Here is a 23,057-nt window from a genome sequence, read left to right as displayed (position 1 = left end):
AGGAACAGAGGGTTTCTACAAACCCCTGACAGGACCCAGCATTGTGATCTTGGGTTTAGGACGTCTCAGTCTGTTATGAGTTTCTTGGGAAACTACAAAGCCGGATGCTGGTTCAAGTTTATGCAAACAACTGACCAGAGGTTTGTGCTGTGTTCAATTTTGCAGGCATTTGAATCATAATATTGGACAAATCTACATTTTAACCTGATGATGGCGCTAGCTAGAGGAGGCATCAAGTGCTCATGAAAGTTATTAGAATTCATCATCTGGATGCCATAGATGTCTCCTTCTAGAGATGTTTCACCCAAAACCACAAATATCAACATCATGATAATCAAAGTCTTTAGGATCCATCTTTTGGGAACCATGAATATCTGTAAAACATTTTGTGCAAATCCACAACATGCAACAAGGTCCCTCAGGCTGGGAGTCAAACCATGGACGTTGCAGCTATGTGGTGTGCCCTGTAACAATTCAGCTGCCGAGGCAAACCTCAAACATCCTTTTTCCAATACTATGAGCACTACAAATTAAATTTAATCAAATGCCATTAAATGCCATCTTTCAATACAATGAGCACTGCAAATTTAATTTTATTAAACTGTAATTTGTGTTTCGTCCATCTCTGAGGATCTGAAGGGGAGGGTGCTTCATATTTTAAAAGTGGCACACCACTTCCTTTAGGCAATGAGATTTTTTTTTTTGTTTTTTTGTTTTGTTGTTTTTCGATAAATGTCCACAGCACTGTGACGCTCATAATCAATCAAAGACACAGGTGGATAAAGGTTAAATCAGAATGCTGAGACCTAGAGATCAGAGGTTAATGTGCACAACAGATTAAGGTGCTCGATTAGTCTCTATAGCTGCAGGGTGAATATGAATCTCTCAGAGTGGCCATTTAAGTCTACACACACACATAAAATACACAAATTATGTCTGATGTGTGTGTGCGCTCGTGTGGATCTATTCTGACAGATGCTTGCTGTCTTACCATGTACCCAGGATGAACTATTAAATTTCAAGGGCATCAGTCATCGACTTAAAATCTTTGGAAAAGCAAAGAGACAGAGAACGTTTGCGTTGACAACATCAGCCAGTGAGCTTTTTCAGTCGCTCTGATCCTCGTCACTGCTCTGATCCTGACTCATGACTCCAGGCTGTGGATGAGTAAAGCAACTAATACTGCACCTAGCTACTACCAACCTCCCAGGGACTCATTACCTGCCGCTCCATGGACACACATACATCCCGTTGCCTTGGGGCCCACCTCATCAGCCCACCCCAGAGACATGGAGGTTGTCGAGCTAACGTCAGAAGCAACAAAAATCCCTTGTTTTAAACATTCACCTGGGGGGATCTTGCCATTGTATTTTTTTAATGGGTTTTGGTTAAATTAATAAAACATTTACAAATGTCAATGCTAATATCCATCAAAACATCTATTTCAGAATCATTTATGCATTTTAAGTGTCTTTAAGAGCCTGATGAAGAAAAAAACTAATCACCTAGAAAAATGTCTTGGGAGGAAGCCAACAGTGGTGATCTGTAAAGGGTCTCACACAGCTGAGTATAGTGTGTGAATATAAATGTAACAAATTGTCTTGAGTTGAACAGACCTGCCCTGTATTTGTATGATACAGGCTGCACAACACTAGAGAGCAGTGCTGTTCAAACATAATAATTGGACTGGCCTTTACAGGCCCATCTCCACTATAATCACTCAACACGGACAGCTGTAAAAAGGAGGAGGGGAAGAGACAAAGAGAGGGGAAAAGAGAGAGAGGAATGAATACAAATGAACAAAAATTTCTAGAATTAGATCTTAACAAAGGGGAAAATGAGAAGGGAGAGAAAATAGCCACTGAATAAAAGTGAATAATGAGAAATGTACCTCATCAAGGAGTCAAAACCAGCAGACATCCCTCCCATTTATTCTAGCATCCCCTTCTAATCTAATCCACTCCACTCCCTCCCACTCCCACGTTTCATTTTCTCGGCATAATGCAATCACTGGCAGCCTCCAGAGGCCCTGTCCCCACTGGTGTGAACATGCTGGGTGCAGACTGTCTGCGAAGATGAGCCAAATGACAGCACGATGGGAGGCAACAGGTTTCTGGAATACAGCAGTTCAGTGTCACTGTCGCTGCCCCAGTCGCTATTAGTCAGCCGATGAACAAAGGACAATGCGTTGAACTTTTTTGATCTTGCAGCTCAGACAGCAGCCTGCTCGCATTAAAGTCTGCTTTTGCATCAGAGACGTCATTGAAGCTTGTTAGTACAACATAAAGGCTGACGACTCCCTGTTGTACGTCATGTTCTTATGCTGAGCTAATCACTAGGATGATTTGAGTGCTGCCAAATTTCTATCATCACCTGAAATGATGGCGTTACCTTAACTGTGAGGAGTCCTATAGGATTCTCTCCTAATGTGATTTTCAGTGATGGGGAAGAAAATCCACAGACCTTATTCAATACAAAAATATATTCAAAGGTTTATCTGAAGCTAACATGCGGCTTCAGCCATCTGAGTTGCAGTCTCTGGTAGTAAATTACTACTTCATGTTTCCCTATTGAGTTGAAATGGAAGAAAAGTAACAAAAAGAGGAAATTTTGAATTAAAAAGGCTGCAACATGGAAAGATTATCACTTGATCTGACTAATTACAATAGCTGCAGTCTTAGTCTAACACCTAAAGTGTTCAATTTATGCAAAATTATATTTTAAATGTTTGATCTTTACATGTATTGTTGTGTTATACCATGATGGTGCTAATAATATCAACACCAATACTTTTTCCTCCACTTCTCTGGTTATGAGCAACTACTACCTGTTATTTTGTAGACTGTAAATGTTGGACAGTAAATGTAAGCTAAGTTGTAAGACCAGGATACATTTTTTTACCTATATGTGTCTATAGTTTGCATCCTGTAACTTCTCAGCAGCTGCAACGATCATTTATTTTGTTGACCCTGAGTAAAAAGCTCCAAAAGACTCACAAATACATTTATCAACATTAGAGCCTGCTGCGGCCTCCAGGGCCACCAGCCCACTTTTATTGACTTTAACTTTCTTCCAGCATTTATAACTACTTTACTTGTTTGGCCAATGAAATAGACTTAATGCATCATCTGACAAATGTTTCCTTTGTAAAACAACTATTATAGAAACATTGGTTTAGGGTGGAAAGTCAGTCTATGAACTTTTAAAATAGATAAGCACTGGTTGGACCCTGTTTAGCCCTGCAGAGGTACCCAGAGTACGGAGGGCCATTATCACAAAACCTCAATATGAGTCGGCACTTGATTTCCTCATCCAGACTGAGCCCGGAGAACTCCAGACCAAACAACTGTCTACCTGCCTGGGGCAATACAAACACAATCCCTCTGACTAAAATAGACTAAACTCTCTCACTCTCTCTCTCTCACACACTCACACTCACACACACACACACACACACACACACACTCTTCAACACTTCAGTTTTTGTATACTGTAGTAAATGGACCTATACTGCCCTCTAGTGTCCTGATAGGAGATTACCTGGCATTAGTGATGCTCTGTAGAAGTCTGAGGGTTTGTTCGGAGAGGTCAGAGGGCACCAGGATCTCCACAGGGTTGATCTTTAGGACACGAGTCTCCAGCTCAGATCGAGACTGACCATCAGCAAAACAGTCCAGTAACACGTCTCCTGTGCTGGGCTGGACCGCCTACATACGCAAACACATTCATAACATGAAGTAACAGAGTGAATACATGTGCATATACTGTAGTAAGACATTTATTGTTTGTGGTGCTTGACCCTTTGCTCTGAATTTCAGGGGTAAAGTAATGTTTCTATAAGACAACTCCTTCACATTGCTCATATAATAAAGACTCAGTGTTTTTAAACAAAAGTAGGTCATTCAATTTCATATGGAGATGCCTTCATTCTAAATGAGATGATGTCACAGAAATACAGCTTGTGCTCAAAGTTCACCTTGTTGTAGCTGGAACATAAAAAAATTAACAAAGTTATTATGAGGTAAATAAGATTTCAAAGTCGAGGCTAAGTTTTAAAAATGGTGAAAGGTTGGCAATGCATATGATGCAATAAAGTAATTCTGTTACCAAATAAAGGGTAATAACAACAAGTGTTTTTTACTTTACAACCCAGCTGTGAGTCAAATGTATTGCCCATATCAGGGTTGGATGGATTAGGCAGTGTTCTATTTCAGAATTTGTAATCGTGCAATATTGTTATAGTGATGTCTTACGTTTTCTGGAAATGAAACTGAAAAACTCTACAGATAAAGTTACTACATGGGAATGTCTGGTTCTGGCTAATCCTGTGTAACAAATACCTGACGAATAAAGGGAAGGGATAGAATTTCATTAATCTAAAAGGCTACAGATTTTAGAGGGAGAGTTAATTAGGTATGAGCTGAAAGGGGGTACGACAACAACACAATACCTTAATTTTGTGATGACAAACAAGGTGAGATGAAACCTTTCTTTAACTTTCAAATAAACTATTAATTCTGATTCTGATTCTGATTCTGATTAAGCTTAATCTGCTTCAAACTGAACAACCTGATTAACACGTTTAACACCACAAGTTTTTATGAATTTCTACTCTCCGTACTCACCACCAGCCCGACAGTGAGCTGCTTCTTCAGTTTATCCCAGTTCTCACTGATACACAGCAGGAAGCTGTCGGGAGGGTCCAACACCACATCCCCACAATCCCCATCCTCCACATTCCCCAGTTTACAGACCGGGTTTACATCTTGAACAATTGTCAAGGACACAGCTTTGGACATGCAGAGACAGGAATGGCTGTTTTAAGGACACATGCACACAGATGTTCACAATGTATAAAGATACCCTCTCCCACCAGAGTGGACTTGGTGTACAGAGCGCTGAGCTGACGAGTAAACAGAGTGTTCCTATTGGCCCCTGAGGCCTTGATCGCTGACGTCTCTGTCTGCTTAACAACACCAACCTAAAAATAAAATACAATAACGTCGCAATCAGAAACAACATGGCTCTTAACAGCTTGAATTTGTTACAAACAATTACGCAAAATACACTTCATACCTTGTGTCCGTGGGACACCAACCGTCTGACGTGAACAAACAGACGGTGTGTGGGGATGCTGCATGTCATGAAGTTATGATCCAGGTGACAGGTGATGTTCAGCTCCTTTGCAGCAATCTGTTCACACACATGCATCATGAATTGAATTTCAGTAATGTATTTAATATATTTTGGATTCATAATGTTAATGTCCTCCTTGCATCATTAACGTGGACATTTTTCATATATTTCTCACCTCTGCATCCTCTCCAAAAAACCTGTACTTGTAACCACACTCCACAGCCAACAAGGCATCCTTATGCTGCTGTTTCAGCTCGATCACCTGCTGTTCCAGGGGAGTGTAAATGCTTTTTGAGCGTCTGGAGGGGGCGCTAGACTCAGACGGAGGACTTAGCTCTGCAGTCCTTCCTCCCCCTCCCCCTCTCCCTCCACCTCTTCCTGACTTTGCAAACTGAGACAAGAGGAACCCCTACAAAAGAAAAAAAATGGTCACACTGAGTTTTCAATAGTTAACCCAAACAAAAGTCTCTTTGTCTTCTTGGCAGTTTCACACTCAAACCCATCTGATGCTAACTTTATTTCCCCTGAAGAGCTTAACTACTTCATCTTTCATTTGTTGTTAGTTCCGTAGCCCAACAAATATCAAATTGTATGATAAACACGCATGCTGAGAGTTTCTCTAGAATTACCACCTCACAATTGTATACCTCCACCAACCACACAAGTTGCAGGAAATACAGTCACAATCTCTCCAAGAGCTCCTGAGTCATGTAGTACTTTATCCTGTGAGGCATTAAATTTTGTCATAATTAACATGTGATTTCTTCAGTTATGGTTTTGTGAGGTCACAGCGGTCTTGACCTTTGACCAGCAAATTCTGCTTAACTCATCCTGAAGGTTTTCCCTCAGAGGTTTGTCATCATGAGGGCTTCAACCTTCATCCCAGCAAACCAAAGCACACTCCAGTGACGGCTATGTAATAGAGTCAACATGTATGATGGGTACCTGTTTCGTAGCAGCCAACCCTGAACTCTCCTTTCCTTTATCCTCCTCCTCTTCATCCTCATGCTCATCCTCTGCCTGCTGTAGCCTGTTTTTGTTGCTGTGTTGATCTGGAGTGTCTCGAGGAGGCAAAACGCTGCTTCCTCGGATGTAGATTTTACTGCTAGCACCATCTGCCTTCTTTTCCTCTCTCTCAGTGTCACTGTGCCTCGCACTGGGCTCAGCCATGCAGGTGAAGCCTTTCAGCTTCTCCAGGGTGGAGGAGCAGAGGCCGCCTGCTCCTCGGCTCAATGTTAGCTTTGTCTCTGAGGAGAGAAGAAATAGATTATTAAGCATGATTATTAGGAGGATTTGTTCCTGCCTTTATCTATACTTTGTCACACTTACAGGATTTAACATTACTGCACATGCAGTTTGGAGAAAGTTGATGCTTTTGGAAGCTGGAGATGGGTGAGAAGTGGGTGACCTGTGTGAGGGTGGAAAAGCACTTGGTGGATTTTGGTGGAGATTAGCACGCTCACCTTTAGTGCTCTGACCGGGTGCAGATTCACAGTCCAAATCCTCCACCTGCTCATCTTGTAGTGAAAGCTTTGCCCGTTTTGTTGGCAACCCGCAATCTTCATCAGAGGAAAGTTTCTGCTGCAGGAAAGGGAGGTTCAGTGTTTAGCATTGTCAAGTTAAACGTGTTATCTGAGCCTGTGTGTGTGTGTGTGTGTGTGTGTGTGTGTGTGTGTGTGTGTGTGTGTGTGATATATCCAGTGAAGCCCACACCTCACCTTGCCTCTTGAAAGCTGGTGCGCAGGATTCTGGTTAATCCCACACTGACTGTTGGAGGCACTGCTGCTGCTCAGTCCTCCGAAGTACCTGCTAATGGAGGTCTGAGAGCTGCAGGACTTTTTCAGAGACTTTGGCATCTTTTCATTTGCTCTTACTTTAGAAACATTGTGGAAATATATTTATATAAAAATAAATGAACCTGGGAGGGCTGCGCCAGGCTTTAGCTTCAGCTGCCCGGCTTTTCAAAACATAGCGGCGCATGTGCTGAGATCACACAGGCGCGTAAATGACGCAGTCAGCGTCAAACTCACAGTCTATGGCGTCAAGTCAACCAAGCCAACATAGGAAGGTTTCCGGTTATTTCTTTCAAAATTAAACTACTTTTTTTTTGTTTGTTTGACCACGTCCGTCTCTTGTTTTTACAAACCTAGTCCTATTTGAGTTAAGAAAAAGTTTTGTTATGTTTGTTTTTCATGCACTGCAGGAACCTTTTAAAGAATATTTTCTGAGGCTGCATTTACCAAGCTAATCAACTGCAGATAAAAACATTTTCATGAAATGGATGCACTGCCATTGTCTAACTATTATGTGAAGTGGTTCAGTCTAGACTATATCATAGCCACACTGACAGAGGCGGTCCTGGCTAGATTTGCGCCCCGGGCGAACCATCCCTTGAAAGTAATTTGTGTTGTGTGGCCTGGCATCAGTCTATCCCTCGCCCCCCTCCCCCTTGCCAGCCTCTGCAGTCGCAAGTTGATCTCCTGCCCCCCTCCCCCTTCCTCTTCGGACACACACAACTTGTATGACTCTCAGCAGCAAATTGACGTGACAATAACTAACTTGACATGGAAATGAGCGGTAGTCTAGAAAACTGGCGAGTTTTGTTTTAAGTTAGTTTTTTTTTTTTTTTTTTTTTGTGAGGGCGCTCCCTCGTGCGTCCTCACATAGATTGCGCCCTGGGCGGTCGCCCACACTGCCCATAGCAAAAACCGGCCCTGCACACTGACCACTGACCACTTCTTCTTTTGGCTCATCTCGGTATTCATCTTGCTACGTTTTTACTTTTAAAATTTACTTCCGGATGTGCTAGAAAGAGCCGCACCACCGTGGTTTCAGAGTTGCATTCCTAGACATTTACAAGCAACGCAACTATAACAATGCTACAAAGGTCATAGTGAAAAATATAAATATGTTTTGATGTTACTGTGTTATACTCAAGTGGATATAATGAAGAAATGAATGTAGTGGTCAAATTATTTCAAAATATTCCAGAAACACATAATAATACAATAATGAACATATTTGAAATAAATTGGACAAATAAAGATCACTCCAAGAGGAAGAGTCAGACAAGTGTCATTTTCCTAAAATGTGAACTATATTTTCTCTTTTCCATCATGATTTTACATATTTTATCAACTGAAAACAAAAAGCATAGCCTATATACATTGTAAAATTCAGTGAACTGAACTGGACAAATTGTATTCAGAGGACACTGCTGAACAATAATAGCTCATTTAGTCAGGCATTATTCTAATCTGATTTTATTTTATTTTATTTTTTTTTTTTAAACATTTCAAACGGACCACATGTGTGGTAGACTGGTCAAAGGCTGTCTGATGGAAAAACAGAATGTATTCAGAATGTATTTTAAGAACCATAGAGGGGAATTGAAAGTGCTTTTGCTGTGTTTGTTCAGACAGAGATTTTTTTTTTCTGTTACATCAGCTGATTTCACACGGGCATAAAATTCTTGCCTTCTTTTCCATAAAGTGTTACGGCACATGTTGGTCTCAGGGATAATGGGGTCAATTGAGAGCTGACGTTATTCAGGTCACTTGGGAGGAGTCTTTGTGAGGAAATGCAAATGTTCAAGTCCTGAAAGAGGACCAAGAAGTTGTGCTGAAAGAGGACGGCCTCTCTCCAGTTCTCTGCCTCACAGGGTTGATTAACAATCTGTTCAATTCTGCGCTCAGGATGCATCTTTATGGAGCTCTGGTCCTGTTCATGACTCTGTCTGCTGGTAAGAACGGCTCAGCTGAGCTAGGCTTATGTGCCCCGACTGAACATTTTAATGTAAAGAAAAGTTGTTGTTTATGTTAAAACCCGACAAGCAGGTGATGTCAGACATCTGAGCAACTATTTGTGGTTTCATAGAGGTCGGGCTAGAGAAGTTCCTTATTTGACCCTAACCAAGATCTTTTGCTAAACCATGTTTCTGTGGCCATATAATGTGAAACTATTCCTTTAAACTCAGTACCGTGATAGGGCCAAGTACTCTAACGTTTTATTTAATAAGTAAACATTTGTTCAAGAGAAATAAGACACCACTGGCAACCACCCTCTCTTAAGTTTCGTTTACTTATTCTGGGTGCACACAGACGGTTTCATATTGAGACCTTTTTTTCGTTTTCTCTGAACTTGCCTTTTCATGTTCTCGTACAATTCTCTGAGAGTGAGAATTTCTTCAAACTCCGATGATCAGCGTCTTCTTGCAAAACACCTGCAATTTAAATAAGAAGATATAGGTGCATGTCTTGACCAGCTGTGTTCTGTGTCTCTGTATAGCCTGTGGATTGAGATGCTACACATGCACAGCCACTGAGCCTAAATCCTGCACAGACACCAAATCTTGTGCTGTCATCTTCAACCGTTGTTACTCTCTCAAAGTAGAAGGTAAGTTGTTCTTTCACATCAGCAGCTGATACAATATGTTTCTCTGCTGAATGAGGGCATCACATGTTATTTCTGAGAGTTTTTCCATCAGAGGCGGTCCTGGCTACATTGGCACATAGATTGCGCCCTGGGCGGTCACCCACATTGCCCATAGCAAAAACCGGCCCTGTTTTCCATCCATGTTTCGCAGGTTACAACGTGATTTCCAAGGGTTGCCAAACCAGCGTGGCGTGCGTCGGTGCCATGGATTGCTGTGAGGGGGACTTGTGTAACAGTGCCATACCCACTGGTTCCAGTGTCATCCTCCTGCTGGTGTCCTCAGCCATCATCACTCTGTTTCTCTGAGGCTCTGGGACAGCTACAGCTGAAAATATTTTACTTTCTTTCTCTTACCAAATTTGTATAAGTCAGGAAGGATAAACAATTTTTCAATATGTAAAAGCTGTCAATGAATACAGATCAATGTTTGTTCAATAAACCACAATATGAGCGACCATTGAATTGGTTAATTTCTTCACCTCTCTCCACAGCTACAGCTGAGAATATTGTGTTATCTCAGTGCTGCACTTTTTGACTCAGTTTGTACAATAGAATAAACAACTTTTCAGTGGTAAAAACTGTGGATTGATAATGTCTCCTGAACCTGGACCAACTACACCAGACTGACAACAGATGTTATTGTGTCATTTACAACAAACAAAATCTTTGTTATGAAGCTTTAATTAGAAAAATTAATGATAAAGCAGGGTAGAAATACAAATAAGCATGAGATATTAATAAATTATATGGTTAGGTGTTGAACCTGATGATCAACAAAGTGCTCCAGCAGACATAATTGGGTTGTTGCTGGGTTGTTGTTAGGCAATAGAGGCTATGCTTGGGGCACCAGAAAGAGATGTGCATGGAAATTGCAGGTGGTGAGCCAGCATGCACAGTATCACAACCCTGAATCTGAAGCAGATAAACGGAAAAATGTCAAAACATGTTTTGTGAAAACATCTTTTGCATTTACTTGTACTCAGCAAGACATATTATTTTTGTTGTTGAGCACACTCAGTCTCTGCAAAACGGTCAAAAAATATCAACATTACTCTCATTTGTTTTAAAAATATAGAAAAGTCTTCTTTAAATTTAATATCCATGGCCACCAGTAGCAAAAATGCATCTACAATTTGGAGTTTCTTGATGCTATTCTTGCATTTTCTTGGAAAAAAAAATCACAATATGATTTATGAGAGGCAACACTATCATAAGAATAAATTTGAAAGGTGTCACATCTACTATTTTGTAAAAATTTGTAGCAAATTACATACATATAAGAAAAGAAAGCTTGCATTGCGTAACAACAGGAATTAAGGGGTGCAACACATAGCAAATGATGAATTGTTGACTTGCCTAAGTCTGTATGACAAAGACAGGGAACAGGGAGGAAGCTTCATGATGAAATTAAGCAATATTAACCGAGAGGGTGTGCTTTAAAGTGATTTGAGCACTTCAGTTATGCTTGCAGGAGTAATATTTTTAGTGATGAGTAAGGCGTGCTCTCATGCTGATTTGAGCACATTCTAAATGTTTTGTTGACCAATCAGATTGCTTGGTTGGAACTACTTGTTGTATAACATACATTATTCATGTTCTGAAAGAAAACTCAGAGTTCACATTCTTTCTCCAGTTTTCCTCCCACATCTGCTCCTTTCTCTGTTCACCATGCAGCTTTACGGAGTTCTGGCGATCCTGTTTATGACTCTGTCCACCGGTAAGAATCTGTTTATTAGAGTTATATGTGCTTTAACTGAACATGTTAACATAAAAACAGTTCTGAGGCCATAGCTCTCTCCAAGGAGAGAGTTTTATTTAGCAGATGTTGCTTTAAAAATACTGAATCTGACAAATGAGACCAGCGCGGAAACACACTGGCAGGTTAACAAAGAGAATCCAAACTAAACTATACAGAAAATCAGAAACTTCAGCCTGACGCAAAGTGGTGCCAGGGGAGAGATAGGCTCCAGACTTCAAGTGGGTCTTGTGTAACCTTGAGACAGTGACCAGTTGTTGGAGTATCTTAAATCACGTGTGACAGTATTCTCTATTTCTGTGCAGCATATGGATTAAGATGCTACACATGTACAGCCACCACCCCAAAGTCCTGTACACTGGACTATAATTGTCCTGCCCACTTGAATCGTTGCTCTTCCCTCAATGAGAATGGTAAGTTGTTCTTCCACACCAGAAGTATCTATATCTGATATAGAACATTTCAGTCTGGTCTGTGCTGATATGTCGCTGTACTGAATACTGGTGGTTTTTGTTGTTGTTAAAAGTAAGTTTTTTCCATCATGTCTCACAGGTCTCATCACTAAGGGCTGCCAGAACAGCAACGCATGCGTAAAACCCCTAACTTGCTGTGAAGGGGACTTGTGTAACAGTGCCACACCCGCTGATTCCAGTTTCATACCCACTGGTCCCAGTGTCATCCTCCTGCTGGTATCCTCAGCCATCATCCCTCTGTTTATCTAAGGCTCCAGAACAGCTACAGCATTAATATGTAAAGGCTGTGAATGAATACAAATAAATATTTGTTCAATAAACCACAATGTAATCAACCACTGAATTGTTTAATTCTTTCCTTTCTGCATTTCACATCACTATCATAAGCTGGAGTACCCGGAGAGAACCCACACAGGCACAGGGAGAACATGCAAACTCCACACAGAAAAGCCTGGGGTTCAAACCAGGAACCTTCTCGCTGTGAGGTGACAGTGCTAACCACTGCACCAGAGTCTTGGGTAAATTAATAAGCTGTGGTTAGTTGTTGATTATTGAAGCAGACCAACTGATATAAAGACTTTGGACCTCCTGGTTTTATGACTTTTGTTATTTTCCAAATGTAAAGCAACAAAGTGCCACAGGACCAAGTCATTGTTTCGGAGTCTAGATGAAGTAAGATGTCATTTTTCTGTAAGTTACTGACAGATTTGGGCACACATATGCATAAAATGATACTTTTAAGATAAAAAAGATGCAGAAAAGATGAATTGTGCTTCACATTTAGAGGACTCTTATTTCTTGATAAACCCAGACCTGTCAACATCATCATCTAAAGAGAAAACCAACACACGGAGATTTCAAACTTCCTTGTTTGATGCCTTTGATTATTCATCACACTATTGCAATGCAAACTGTTGGAAGTTCAACAACCTCTCACCACTTCAAACACAAAAAAATGCAGTAAAGGTGCACCTGAACCTGTCAAAAATCTTCATTTTTTGTTTGTAAAACAGAAAACATGTCACATGGCATATTAGGTTGAGGAAAGAAAAAAATCTCTTTTGAAATCTTTCCAGTAGCCACTTGATGATTTCATTCTGAATCATCTGTAACTTAAACTGACATTTTCAAAGCACACGCTTTTTACAAAACATAATTCAGCAAGGATCACAGCCACACAAGGACTGTTAATAAAACATACCCATATAGTTGTGGCTTTGACTAGTAAATAGATAAACTACAGCAAGAAAATAAACTTGTAATTTTTGTAATTTGTACATGGCTTTAAATATGCTAAATGTGAAATATTAGATGTTGCTGTGGCAAGGCACATTACTGATTCCGGTCACACAGAAGAATCATTTATACGCCACAATGCTACTAAATGTTGTATCACTTTAAGAAATGAAAAGATACTGAGTTCATTTTGGGATGACTCATAGGGTGGAATCTTGCTGAGAAAATTCGCATAAACATATTTTGAAGAAGGACTCAGAGTTCACATTCTTGCTCCAGCTTTCCTCCCACATCTGTTTTTGTATCTGTTCATCATGCAGTTTTACAGAGTTCTGACAATCCTGTTTATGACTCTGTCCACAGGTAAGAATCAGTTTATTAGTTATCTTTGCCTTACTTGAACATTTTATGCAGAAATGGTGAGCTGGGAGTCACTGATGTTGTTTTAAAAATGTTGAATCTAACAAATGAGACCAGCAAAGAAACACACTGGCAGGTTAACAAAGAGAATGCAACCTAAACTATACAGAAAATCAGAAACTTCAACCTGACACAAAGTTGTGTCAGAGGAGAGAGAGCCTCCAGACTTCAAGTGGGTCTTGTATAAGTTAGAGACAATGGCCAGCTGGCCCCAGATCCATCCAGAATTTTTTTTTCCAGCATCCTCTTTCAGTAGGAAACACCACTTTTGGATGTGACATAAAATGATCAAAAACGTGCTTTTAGAATTGGAGTATCTTAAACCTTATGTGACAGTATTCTGTATTTCTCTACAGCATGTGGAATAAAATGTTACTCATGCGGTCCCACCGACCCCAAATCCTGCACAACTACCTTATCTTGTTCTGACCCCTTTAACCGTTGTTTCTCCCTTGATGTGAACGGTAAGTTGTTCTTCCACACCAGAAGCTTTTATATCTGATATAGAACATTTCAGTGGGGTCTGAGCTCATGTGTTGCTGTAATGAATAGCTTGTGGTTTTTGTTGAAATTGAGGCTTTTTTCATCATGTCTTACAGGTGTCACCACAAAGGGCTGCCAGAGTAATGCTTTTTGTGTAAAACCAATGGATTGCTGTGAGGGGGACTTGTGTAACAGTGCCATACCCACTGGTCCCAGCGTCATCCTCCTGCTGGTGTCTTCAGCCATCATCACACTCTTTCTCTGAGGCTCTAGAACAGTTACAGCTGAGAACATTTGACTTTTTTCTCTTATCAAATTTGTATAAGTCAAGAAGAATAAACAATTTCTCAAAATGTAAGGGCAGTGAATGAATACAGATCAATATTTGTTCAATAAACTACAATATGATCGACCACTGAAATTGTTTAATTCCTTCCTTTCAAATATGAACAATCATGAGTAAATTAATAAACTGTGATTGGCTGTTGATTACTGGACTTCCTGGTTTGATGCCTTTCATTACTTTTTAAATTTAAAATAGCAAGCCAAGTCATGTTTTTTGGAGTCCAGTTGAAGTAAGACATTGTTTTTCTACAAGTTACTGACAGATTTTGTTGCACAGAGGACACTTGTTTCTTGCCTGCTCTTGAACCTGTCAAAAATATTCTCTTTTTTGTTTGTAAAACAAGAAACATGTCATGCAGCATATTTGGTTGAGGTAACAAAACATTCTCTGACCTCTTGAGCTTTTGAAATCCTTCCAGTAGTCACTGGATGATTTCATTCTGCATCATCTGTAACTTAAACTGACATTTTAAAGCACACACTTCACAAAACACTTAAGACAGAAAACACTTCTCCTTCATCATTTCAAACTCACTGCCTCAAGTAATGACATTTTTAACACAATCATATAGTTGTGGTTTTGATTAAGAAATTAGGTGACACATTTCTAAAAATGCATGATTTGGAATAGAAACATTCATATATCTTTCTGGCAAACTTGACAAACTACAGCAAGAAAATAAGCATGTTGTTTTTTTATCAGTTGTGAAATGTCAGATGTTGCTGTGGTTATCAGGGGAACGTTACTGCTGCAACATTTATATCCTGATTCCTATAACACAGAAGAGATTTTGTATGCTACCAAAAATTATTTCTTTGTATTATTACTGTAATAACTGACATTATTGTCCAGGGGATAGTGAGGAAACTTTGGGCTGACTCCTATAGGGACGAGTCTTTCTGAGAAAATTCACATTAACATGTTTTGCAAGAGGACTCCACACACTCACATTTCTCCTCCAGTTATCCTCCCGCTTTTGTTTTTGTCATTTCCTGGTTTGATGCCTTTGATCACTTTTCACACTAGTTCTTTTATTTCTTGATGCACCTGGGCCTGTTACAGAATATTCCTTTTCTCTGTAAAACAGGAAACGTGGCATTTCCAGTATATGACACTAAAGGATAGTCTTACTATGTTTTAAAAAAAAATCAGCTACAATATTTTTACATGCATTTATTTGTTTTTAAATATGCTATGTGAAATATCAGATGTTGCTGTAGCTATCAAAGGCACATTACTGCCACACCATTCATATCCTTTCCTGTCACACATAAAAGATTGACTCAGGGTTGTAAAACAATGAACCTTAGATTTGGAGCTTCTTCAATCATGTGTGACAGTATTCTACATTTCTGTACAGCATGTGGATTAAGATGTTACAGATGTGGTAGCTCTGACCCAAAGTCCTGCACATGGATCTTAACTTTTCCTCACCCCTTTGACTGCTGTTTCTCGATGTGGACGGTAAGTTGTTCTCCCACACCAGAAGTATTTATATCTATTCAGTTCAATTGAATTCAGTTTTATTTATATAGTGCTGAATCACAACAGAAGTTATCTCGAGGTACTTTTCATATAGAGCAGGTCCACACTGTACTCTTTATATAATAAAATTTCAGTAGGGTTTGAGCTGATATGTTTTTGTACTGAAAACTGGCAAATGTTTTTTTCTTGTTGAAACTGAGATTTTCCATCATGTTTTACAGGTGCTATCACTAAGGGCTGCAAAGAAAGTGCTCTCTGTGTAAAACCCATGTCTTGCCGTGAGGGGGACTTGTGTAACAGTGCCATACCCACTGGTCCCAGTGTCATCCTCCTGCTGGTGTCCTCAGCCATCATCACACTCTTTCTCTGAGGCTGTGAATGAATATGGATCAACATTTGCTCGATAAACCACAGTATGATTGACCATTGATTTTTTTAATTCCTTCCTTTCTGCATTTCACATCACTTTTTACAATGGAAAATAGCTTTGTTATGACAAAACAGGACACCATATATGAACAATCATGAGTAAATTAATAAATTATTGTTAGTTGTTGATCATGAGGATTATTGAAGCAGGCCAGCTGGTCTAAAGACTTTGGACTTCCTGGTTTAATGACTTTCATTATTTCTCAAACTTAAAACCTCAAAGTGCTACAGAGCAATTTCTCAGGGTCAGAAAGATGTTGTTTTTCTCTTAGTCATTGACATGTTTTGTGGCACATATGCATAAAAAGCATTTTCATCTACAGGGATGACCGACACACATGGAGATTTCAAACTTCCTAGTTTGATGCCTTTGCTTATTCTTCATGCTGCTGCAAAATATTGGAAGTTTAACAACCTCTCACCACTTCAAGCGCAAACAAATGCAGAAAAGATGAGTTGTGCTCCACAATCAGAAGACTCTTACTTCTTGCTGCACCTGAATCTGTCAAAAATGTTTATTTTTTGAATTCTAAAACACCAAATATGTTACACGGCATATTTGGTTGAGGTAAGAAAACATTCTCTGACATTTATATTCATTCTGCATCATCTGTAACTTAAACTGACATTTTTAAAGCACACACAGTTTTTTACAGGATCCACATGCAAACACAGACCATATGATGTTTTATTGCAGCTTAACAGTTGCTGAATTGGTGGGCTTGTCTGGAAAGGTCTGAAAACCAATAAGATTTCAGGAGAGCTTGTGGTGAATCCTAGTATCAAGACAATTTCCAAGCCATATCACTCCAATGATTTACAGAATTGTATATGTGATAAAGGGTCATTTTAGGCTGAGGTACTTTATGAGGAAATTCACAACATTCAGATGTTGTACAGTAAAGGCCAGACTTTGGAAGAGTTCACATTCTTGCTCCAGCTTTCCTCCCGCATCTGTTTTTGTCTCTGTTCACCATGCAGATTTACGGAGTTCTGATGATCCTGTTTATGACTCTGTCCACAGGTAAGAATCTGTTTATTAGAGTTATGTTTGCTTTAATTGAACATTTTAACATAAAATGGCTCTAAGGCCATAGCAAATATCAGAGGGATTAGAGAGTTTTATTTAACTGATGTTGCTTTAAAATGTCAAATCTAACAAATGAGACCAGCAGGGTGAGATACTGGCAGATACAACAAATGTTAGTGAAACTAGAATGTATAAACTGGAGACAGTGACCAGGTCCCTCTAGCTCCACCCACTATATATTTCTTTTCAGCTTGCAATAGGAAACACCACTTTTGGATGTCACATAAAATGGTCAAAAATCTTCAATCTCTTTTAGATTTGGAGTATCTTAAACTATGAGTGACAGTATTCTGTATTTCTGTGCAGCATGTGGAATAAGATGCTACACATGTCAAACCACCAACCCAAAAACCTGCACAGACATCTTAAATTGTACTGAGCTATCTTTGAACCGTTGTTTCTCCCTCAATGTGGATGGTAAGTTGTTCTTCTACACCAGAAGCTTTTATATCTGATATAGAACATGTCAGTCTGGTCAGAGCTGATGTATTGCTGTACTGAATACCTGGTAGTTTTTGTTGTTGTTGAAACTGAGGTTCTTCCATCGTGTCTTCAGGTCTCATCACTAAGGGCTGCATAAACAGGGGTTTCTGCGGAGGATCCATGTTTTGCTGTGAGGGGGACTTGTGTAACAGTGCCATAGCCATTGGTCCCAGTGTCATCCTCCTGCTGGTGTCTTCAGCCATCATCACACTCTTTCTCTGAGGCTCTGGAACAGTTACAGCTGAGAATGTTTGACTTTTTTTCTCTTATCAAATTTGTATAAGTCAAGAAGAATAAACAATTTGTCAAAATGTAAGGGCAGTGAATGAATACAGATCAATATTTGTTCAATAAACAACAATCAACCACTGAATTGTTTAATTCCTTCCTTTCTGCATTTTTGGAGATCCTGGCCAAAAGGAACAAAAGATGGGAAGGTGATGGGCCAGCCACGTGTTGGGCCATCATCCCCCCCCTAACCTATAAATGGAAAAAAGAGCTAACTTTAATCAAACAACAGATGTATAACTGAGCTACCACGGGTCTCCTGCCCAAACTGAAACACCCAAAACAAAAACCCAGCAAGATACTGCATGCTGGGGCAAAACCTGTTTGGAAGGAAAAGGAGGAGAAAGGATTTAGGAGACAAACTCCTCTCTACCTGCTGCGTTGCCCGGTTTGTGTGTGCCTCCCCTTCTCCACACATCCTACTCCTGTACACGTCCTCCTCCTGTCTGAATAACAATCACACTCAGGTGCTTCAGAAGAGGAGGGGAAGAAGGAGAGGCAAAACATAAGGCTAGAGAGAGAGAGAGAGGAGAAAAAAGAGAGAGAACAGGCTAATGGTGGCTAATGTTAGGCTTAACTATGCCCTCATATTCAAGCACTGACCTACACAGACAGCAGAGAAGAAGAGAGATGGTGTAATGACAGATATTGGGGATATGTCTCTCTGAACACTTGTAGGGGAGGAATACAGATAGAGCAAGTGGCCAAGGGGGCCCTCTGCAGCCCCCTATTGGTAGAAATGGTTCTAACCTACATACAGTTTGGAAAGGTCCCTTTTGATTGTTGAAATTTATTGCCATGAGTTTGAACTTTGAGCATGTGCACTGTAACTGGACATTTTCTATTTGTCTCCATGTCACAGCCCGTCCTGCGACCTCTAGTGCCCCTAGTGTTTCCTGTCTGTCTTCGTTCTCCTCTGTCTCATCACTTTTCTCTCCTCCCTCTGTTTGTGTTGTGTTTTCACTGGCAGAGGTGCAATGCAACTTGTGGCTTCCAGGCACATCTGTTTTCCATCACATGATCATTTGCAGTACAAGAACCCCAGCCCAACCTCAACTTCAGCCAGACTTTCTAGCACGATCTCTAGTTTCTAGTGTTTCCTGTTTCTTTGTACTTTTCACACCAGTGGTTCTTTGTGTGCCTCAGTCACTCAGCAACATGTTGCTGCCTAGCCTCTGCCACCCACTCACCAGCTTCCTGGTCGAGTCGCCATATCCCTCATGTCAAGCTCCTGCCTGGAACTCCATCTCCTCCGGGCCGTTCCTCCCCTCCAGGACCTGGATCACTCCACAACCCCAGTGCCGTATCTCTGGCCTCCACCATTTACAATAAGATCGACTGTACTGTCATTAAAACACTCCCAACTGTCTCTGCTGATGTCCTTGTCTCTGTGTCAGCACTGGGGCAGTCCATCACTTAAAATGAAGATGTAACATTACTATTCTTATTGTTGTTATTATGATCTTTTTAATCTTGTTTAACAATCAAATTTTATAACAATAGCAAAGCAAAATATATTCATTTTTCATTCCAGCATTGCCACAGGAGCACTATATACAGCACAAACACGTGCAAAACATACACATGAATGTCAACAACCAAGTAGATCAGTCTAACACAGTGTTAATGTTGGAGCTCATCTAATATAGTCTGACCAGGTATTCCAGCAGGTGGACCCACAAAAACATAAAAGCCACTTTGCCAGATTTTGTTTAGACAGAGAAGCAAAAATCACCACTTAGAAAGTTACAAAATATTGACTGATTAGGTAAAAAATATAATTCATTCTAGGTTTCTATTATTTCAAGTTCAGTTGAAGGTTTCAAAAAGCCAAAAAAAAAGCCATTGATTTGTTTTAATCAGTTATGATTTATTTATTTATTAAAGATCCCCTTAAAATGCTATAAAATTGGAAATACAAATATTCTGAATGAGGAAGTTGGACAGTAAAAGAGAGAGAAAGAGTTCACTTCCTCTCTCCAGTTTTCCTTTTCACAGGGTTAAAAGTAATGATAAATATGAACTCATATAAAATAATCTTAACGTCAAGAGGAAGAAACTATTTTTTATAATGTAAAAGCTGTGAGTGACTACAGATCAATGTTTATTCAGTAAAACCACAATTGTGTGCCTTCCATGTTGCATTTCACACCACTCTTTACAGCAAAAATAGCTTTGCTGTGGAGCCACAAAGAAATGTGACAGAACACACACACAAAAAAAAACTTTTTCACACTCATCACCACAAAGTGCTGCAATGCAAAGCATTGAAAAGTCAAGAAGGTTTCTCACCTCTTCAGACACAAATAAAATGCGGAAACAGTTGGTTTGTTCTGTTCAGAGATTAAGCTTAGATTAAGAATGAACCAATCAGATACTATTTTATGTCTTTTTCTGTTGTTTTAGAGGCTAGGTTAGAGAGCTTATTCTCTCAGTTTCTTGTGACACTCTCTTTGTGGAGCTGTGGTTGTAGTGGTAGACATTTCCGCAAACTGTGTAGTCTTCATGCAAAAGGAAACCATGTCTGAAGAAACTATGTGTTCCCCCACACATTCCTCACTGCTGTTAAAATAAAAATAAAAAAATAATTGAAATAAAGTGAAATAATGATTTGGTGTGTAATCAAAGATGCAATAATAGATGCAATAATAGAATAATCCATGTGTGTCATTCTCCCACTGGTATCCTCAGCCATCATCACACTGGGTATATATAGATTTATATACTGTATATATGTATATATGTGTGCGTGTCTGTGTGACTGTTGGAGACTCCTGCTCTGCCACTGCTCTCTTAAAACTCTCACCACTTCTGAGACAAAAGGTAACACAAACATTTGGTGTGTGCCTTGGTTTCAGCAATTTAGCTGGTTGTATTTTCCTGACATAGGGTCTATATTTCACTGGGCATGTGTACCTGCCAAAAATACAAATTTATCCTATGTAAAACACAAGTCGTCTTAGGCTACACTTTCTTTTTAGGGGTGAAGACGTCAGGACAATGCAGTATAAGTATGGCACACTGAGAATCAAAATGATAATGGTCATGGTTTGTCTTATCTGATATTATCCAAAGTTAGTTTAGTTTGTTCACAGGAGCTCAAACAAAGATGTATTAATTGAATAATCCATGTAAGGTGGAGCATATTGTTGTTGTCATGTAAAAAACGTCTGACTCAAGTGATGATGGTGTTCATATTTTCAGTTTATTGTAGGGATTATATACATATGTTTAGGGACACGACCACCAGTGGAACTTCTTTCAATAATCAGTGCTGGGTATCAAATTTTACCCACAACACACAACAAGTGATCTCTCTTCTTTCCATAATGTTGCCAGACAACTATCTGAGTCTTTCAATGGCAAAAACAAGCACTTTGAGCGAACACAGACAATGCCCACTGGATTACATTGCAGCAGCTGTTTAGTGGTTAGGTGCACAGTTCTTATATCATATGTACCAGAGTTATCCTTTAGAAAACACCTCTCCTTTAGCAATGTAAAATTCATGTCACCATACTTATCAATGGTGTTCTTTGAGGTGAACATTTTGACTTCAGCAGTTCCAGCCTGAATTTATCACACACAGTAGATTTGATCTGCTACTAATAATGATCAAATTTAGTTTAGTTAATAGACTGGAAATAATCTGCATGGCTGTCTAGGGGATGATGAGCTCACTTTAGGGCTGATGTTGTTTTGAGACTTCATGAGGAAATGCAGCTGGTTTGAGTTGTGGACGAGTACTGAAATGCTGGTTATAAAAGGATGGATTAGCAAGAGTTCACGTCTTCTCTGCAGCTCTCTCACAGAGTCGAGTACAAGTCTGTTTTTCTCCACATTCACAATGCGTCTTTATGGAGCTCTGATCCTGTTTATGACTCTGTCCACAGGTAAGAACTGTTCATGTTTCATGCGCCTTAGCTGGACATTAACACAAAAAATTCAAGTTACACTTAAACCTTTTGAAAGTTAGGTTTAAAAGTTGGAGTAGCGTAATAAGGCTCATTATTTAACATTTTTATTGAATGAATGAATTTGAAGATATATATTTTGAGGAAGGGATGCAATTGCCTATACCACATGCAACACAGTCACTCTGTTGTTGTGTAATCATTTTTTTTCTGTTGTTTTCAGAGGGACTTAGGGTCCATAATTAAATAATGTTTAAACTGATGGACTTTTTTGTGAAAATTGATAGAAATGAGCCTTAGATTTGGAGTATCTTAAACCATGTGTGACCGTATTCTGTATTTCTGTGCAGTATGTGGATTAAGATGCTACACATGTGATCCTACCAACACAAAATCCTGCACAGATATCTCAGATTGTCCTCCCCTGATGGACCATTGTTTCTCCGCCAATATGAACGGTAAGTTTTTCTTCCACACCAGAAGTACTTGTATCTGATAATGATTATTTCAAAGATATTGTCAATCACACAGGATCTGAGCTGATATGTTGCTGGCGGTCTGGTGTTTTTCTATCTTACAGGTATCATCAGAAAGGGCTGCATGAACAGTGCTCTCTGTGTAAACCCCATGTCTTGCTGTGATGAGGACTTGTGTAACAGTGCCAGTCCCACTGGTACCAGTGTCATCCTCCTGCTGGTGTCCTCAGCCATCATCACACTCTTTCTCTGAGAATATTTGACTTTTTTTATTTTACCCAATTTGTATAACTCAGGAAGAATTGACAATTTCTTGCTATGTAAAAGCAGTGAATGAATACAGATCAATATTTGTTCAATAAACCATAATATGATCGACCACTGAATTGTTTAATTCCTTCATTTCTGCATTTCACATCCTGTTTATGATACTGTCCACAAGTAAGAGCAGCTTATATTTTCATGTGCCTTAGCTGGATATTAACACACAGAAATGAAAGTTACTGTTGAACCTGAAAGGGTAGTTAGGTTCAAAATTTAGAGTAGCGCAATAAGGCTTATTATTTCAAATTTTTATTGAATGAATGAATTTAAAGAAATGTATTTTG

General features: G+C 39.6%; 5 protein-coding genes and 1 long non-coding RNA gene across 8 annotated transcripts in view; 4 read left to right on the top strand and 2 right to left on the bottom strand.

Moving 5' to 3' along the window:
* Positions 1–7,125, bottom strand: part of msh3 (mutS homolog 3 (E. coli)) — a 36,797-nt gene extending 29,672 nt beyond the window's left edge. Inside the window, 8 exon segments of the mRNA XM_018674214.2 lie at positions 3,541–3,707; positions 4,626–4,765; positions 4,864–4,981; positions 5,077–5,193; positions 5,312–5,545; positions 6,082–6,383; positions 6,600–6,717; positions 6,855–7,125. Coding sequence (XP_018529730.1) covers positions 3,541–3,707; positions 4,626–4,765; positions 4,864–4,981; positions 5,077–5,193; positions 5,312–5,545; positions 6,082–6,383; positions 6,600–6,717; positions 6,855–6,992 — 1,334 coding nt within the window. The 5' untranslated portion in view covers positions 6,993–7,125.
* A 1,519-nt stretch (positions 7,126–8,644) lies between these two features.
* LOC108897845 (lymphocyte antigen 6G) lies at positions 8,645–10,027 on the top strand. The gene is made up of 3 exons (XM_018697679.2): positions 8,645–8,878; positions 9,424–9,531; positions 9,722–10,027. Exons 1-3 carry the CDS (start codon positions 8,833–8,835, stop codon positions 9,874–9,876), a joined length of 309 nt encoding a protein of 102 aa, XP_018553195.1. The 5' UTR covers positions 8,645–8,832; the 3' UTR covers positions 9,877–10,027.
* Positions 10,028–11,126: 1,099 nt separating this feature from the next.
* Positions 11,127–12,134, top strand: LOC108897765 (CD59 glycoprotein). The gene is made up of 3 exons (XM_018697570.2): positions 11,127–11,287; positions 11,632–11,739; positions 11,879–12,134. The coding sequence occupies exons 1-3, from the start codon at positions 11,239–11,241 to the stop codon at positions 12,046–12,048; spliced, it is 327 nt and encodes a 108-aa protein (XP_018553086.1). The 5' UTR covers positions 11,127–11,238; the 3' UTR covers positions 12,049–12,134.
* Positions 12,135–13,226: 1,092 nt separating this feature from the next.
* Positions 13,227–14,359, top strand: LOC108897681 (lymphocyte antigen 6G). The gene is made up of 3 exons (XM_018697453.2): positions 13,227–13,398; positions 13,812–13,919; positions 14,055–14,359. Exons 1-3 carry the CDS (start codon positions 13,350–13,352, stop codon positions 14,201–14,203), a joined length of 306 nt encoding a protein of 101 aa, XP_018552969.1. The 5' UTR covers positions 13,227–13,349; the 3' UTR covers positions 14,204–14,359.
* Positions 14,086–18,131, bottom strand: LOC127143205 (uncharacterized). The gene is made up of 2 exons (XR_007814455.1): positions 18,028–18,131; positions 14,086–14,236 (listed from the first exon to the last, which is right to left on the bottom strand). It is a non-coding gene; the product is annotated as an uncharacterized LOC127143205 (long non-coding RNA).
* LOC108897514 (secreted Ly-6/uPAR-related protein 1) lies at positions 17,064–22,830 on the top strand. Of its 3 annotated transcripts, none has more exons than XM_051075293.1 (3): positions 17,064–17,222; positions 17,595–17,705; positions 17,845–18,021. In XM_051075293.1, exons 1-3 carry the CDS (start codon positions 17,174–17,176, stop codon positions 17,991–17,993), a joined length of 309 nt encoding a protein of 102 aa, XP_050931250.1. In that variant the 5' UTR covers positions 17,064–17,173; the 3' UTR covers positions 17,994–18,021. The 3 variants fall into 3 exon arrangements, with proteins under 3 accessions (XP_050931250.1, XP_050931251.1, XP_018552741.2); XM_051075294.1 differs by lacking the exons at positions 17,595–17,705; positions 17,845–18,021 and adding exons at positions 22,324–22,431; positions 22,554–22,830 and having other exon boundaries at positions 17,105–17,222; XM_018697225.2 differs by lacking the exons at positions 17,064–17,222; positions 17,595–17,705; positions 17,845–18,021 and adding exons at positions 21,784–21,952; positions 22,324–22,431; positions 22,554–22,830.
* Positions 22,831–23,057: the final 227 nt, after the last annotated feature.

This window comes from Lates calcarifer, linkage group LG13, assembly GCF_001640805.2.
Source record: "Lates calcarifer isolate ASB-BC8 linkage group LG13, TLL_Latcal_v3, whole genome shotgun sequence".
Lineage (NCBI taxonomy): Eukaryota > Metazoa > Chordata > Actinopteri > Centropomidae > Lates > Lates calcarifer.
This window is presented reverse-complemented; position numbering and strand designations above follow the sequence as displayed.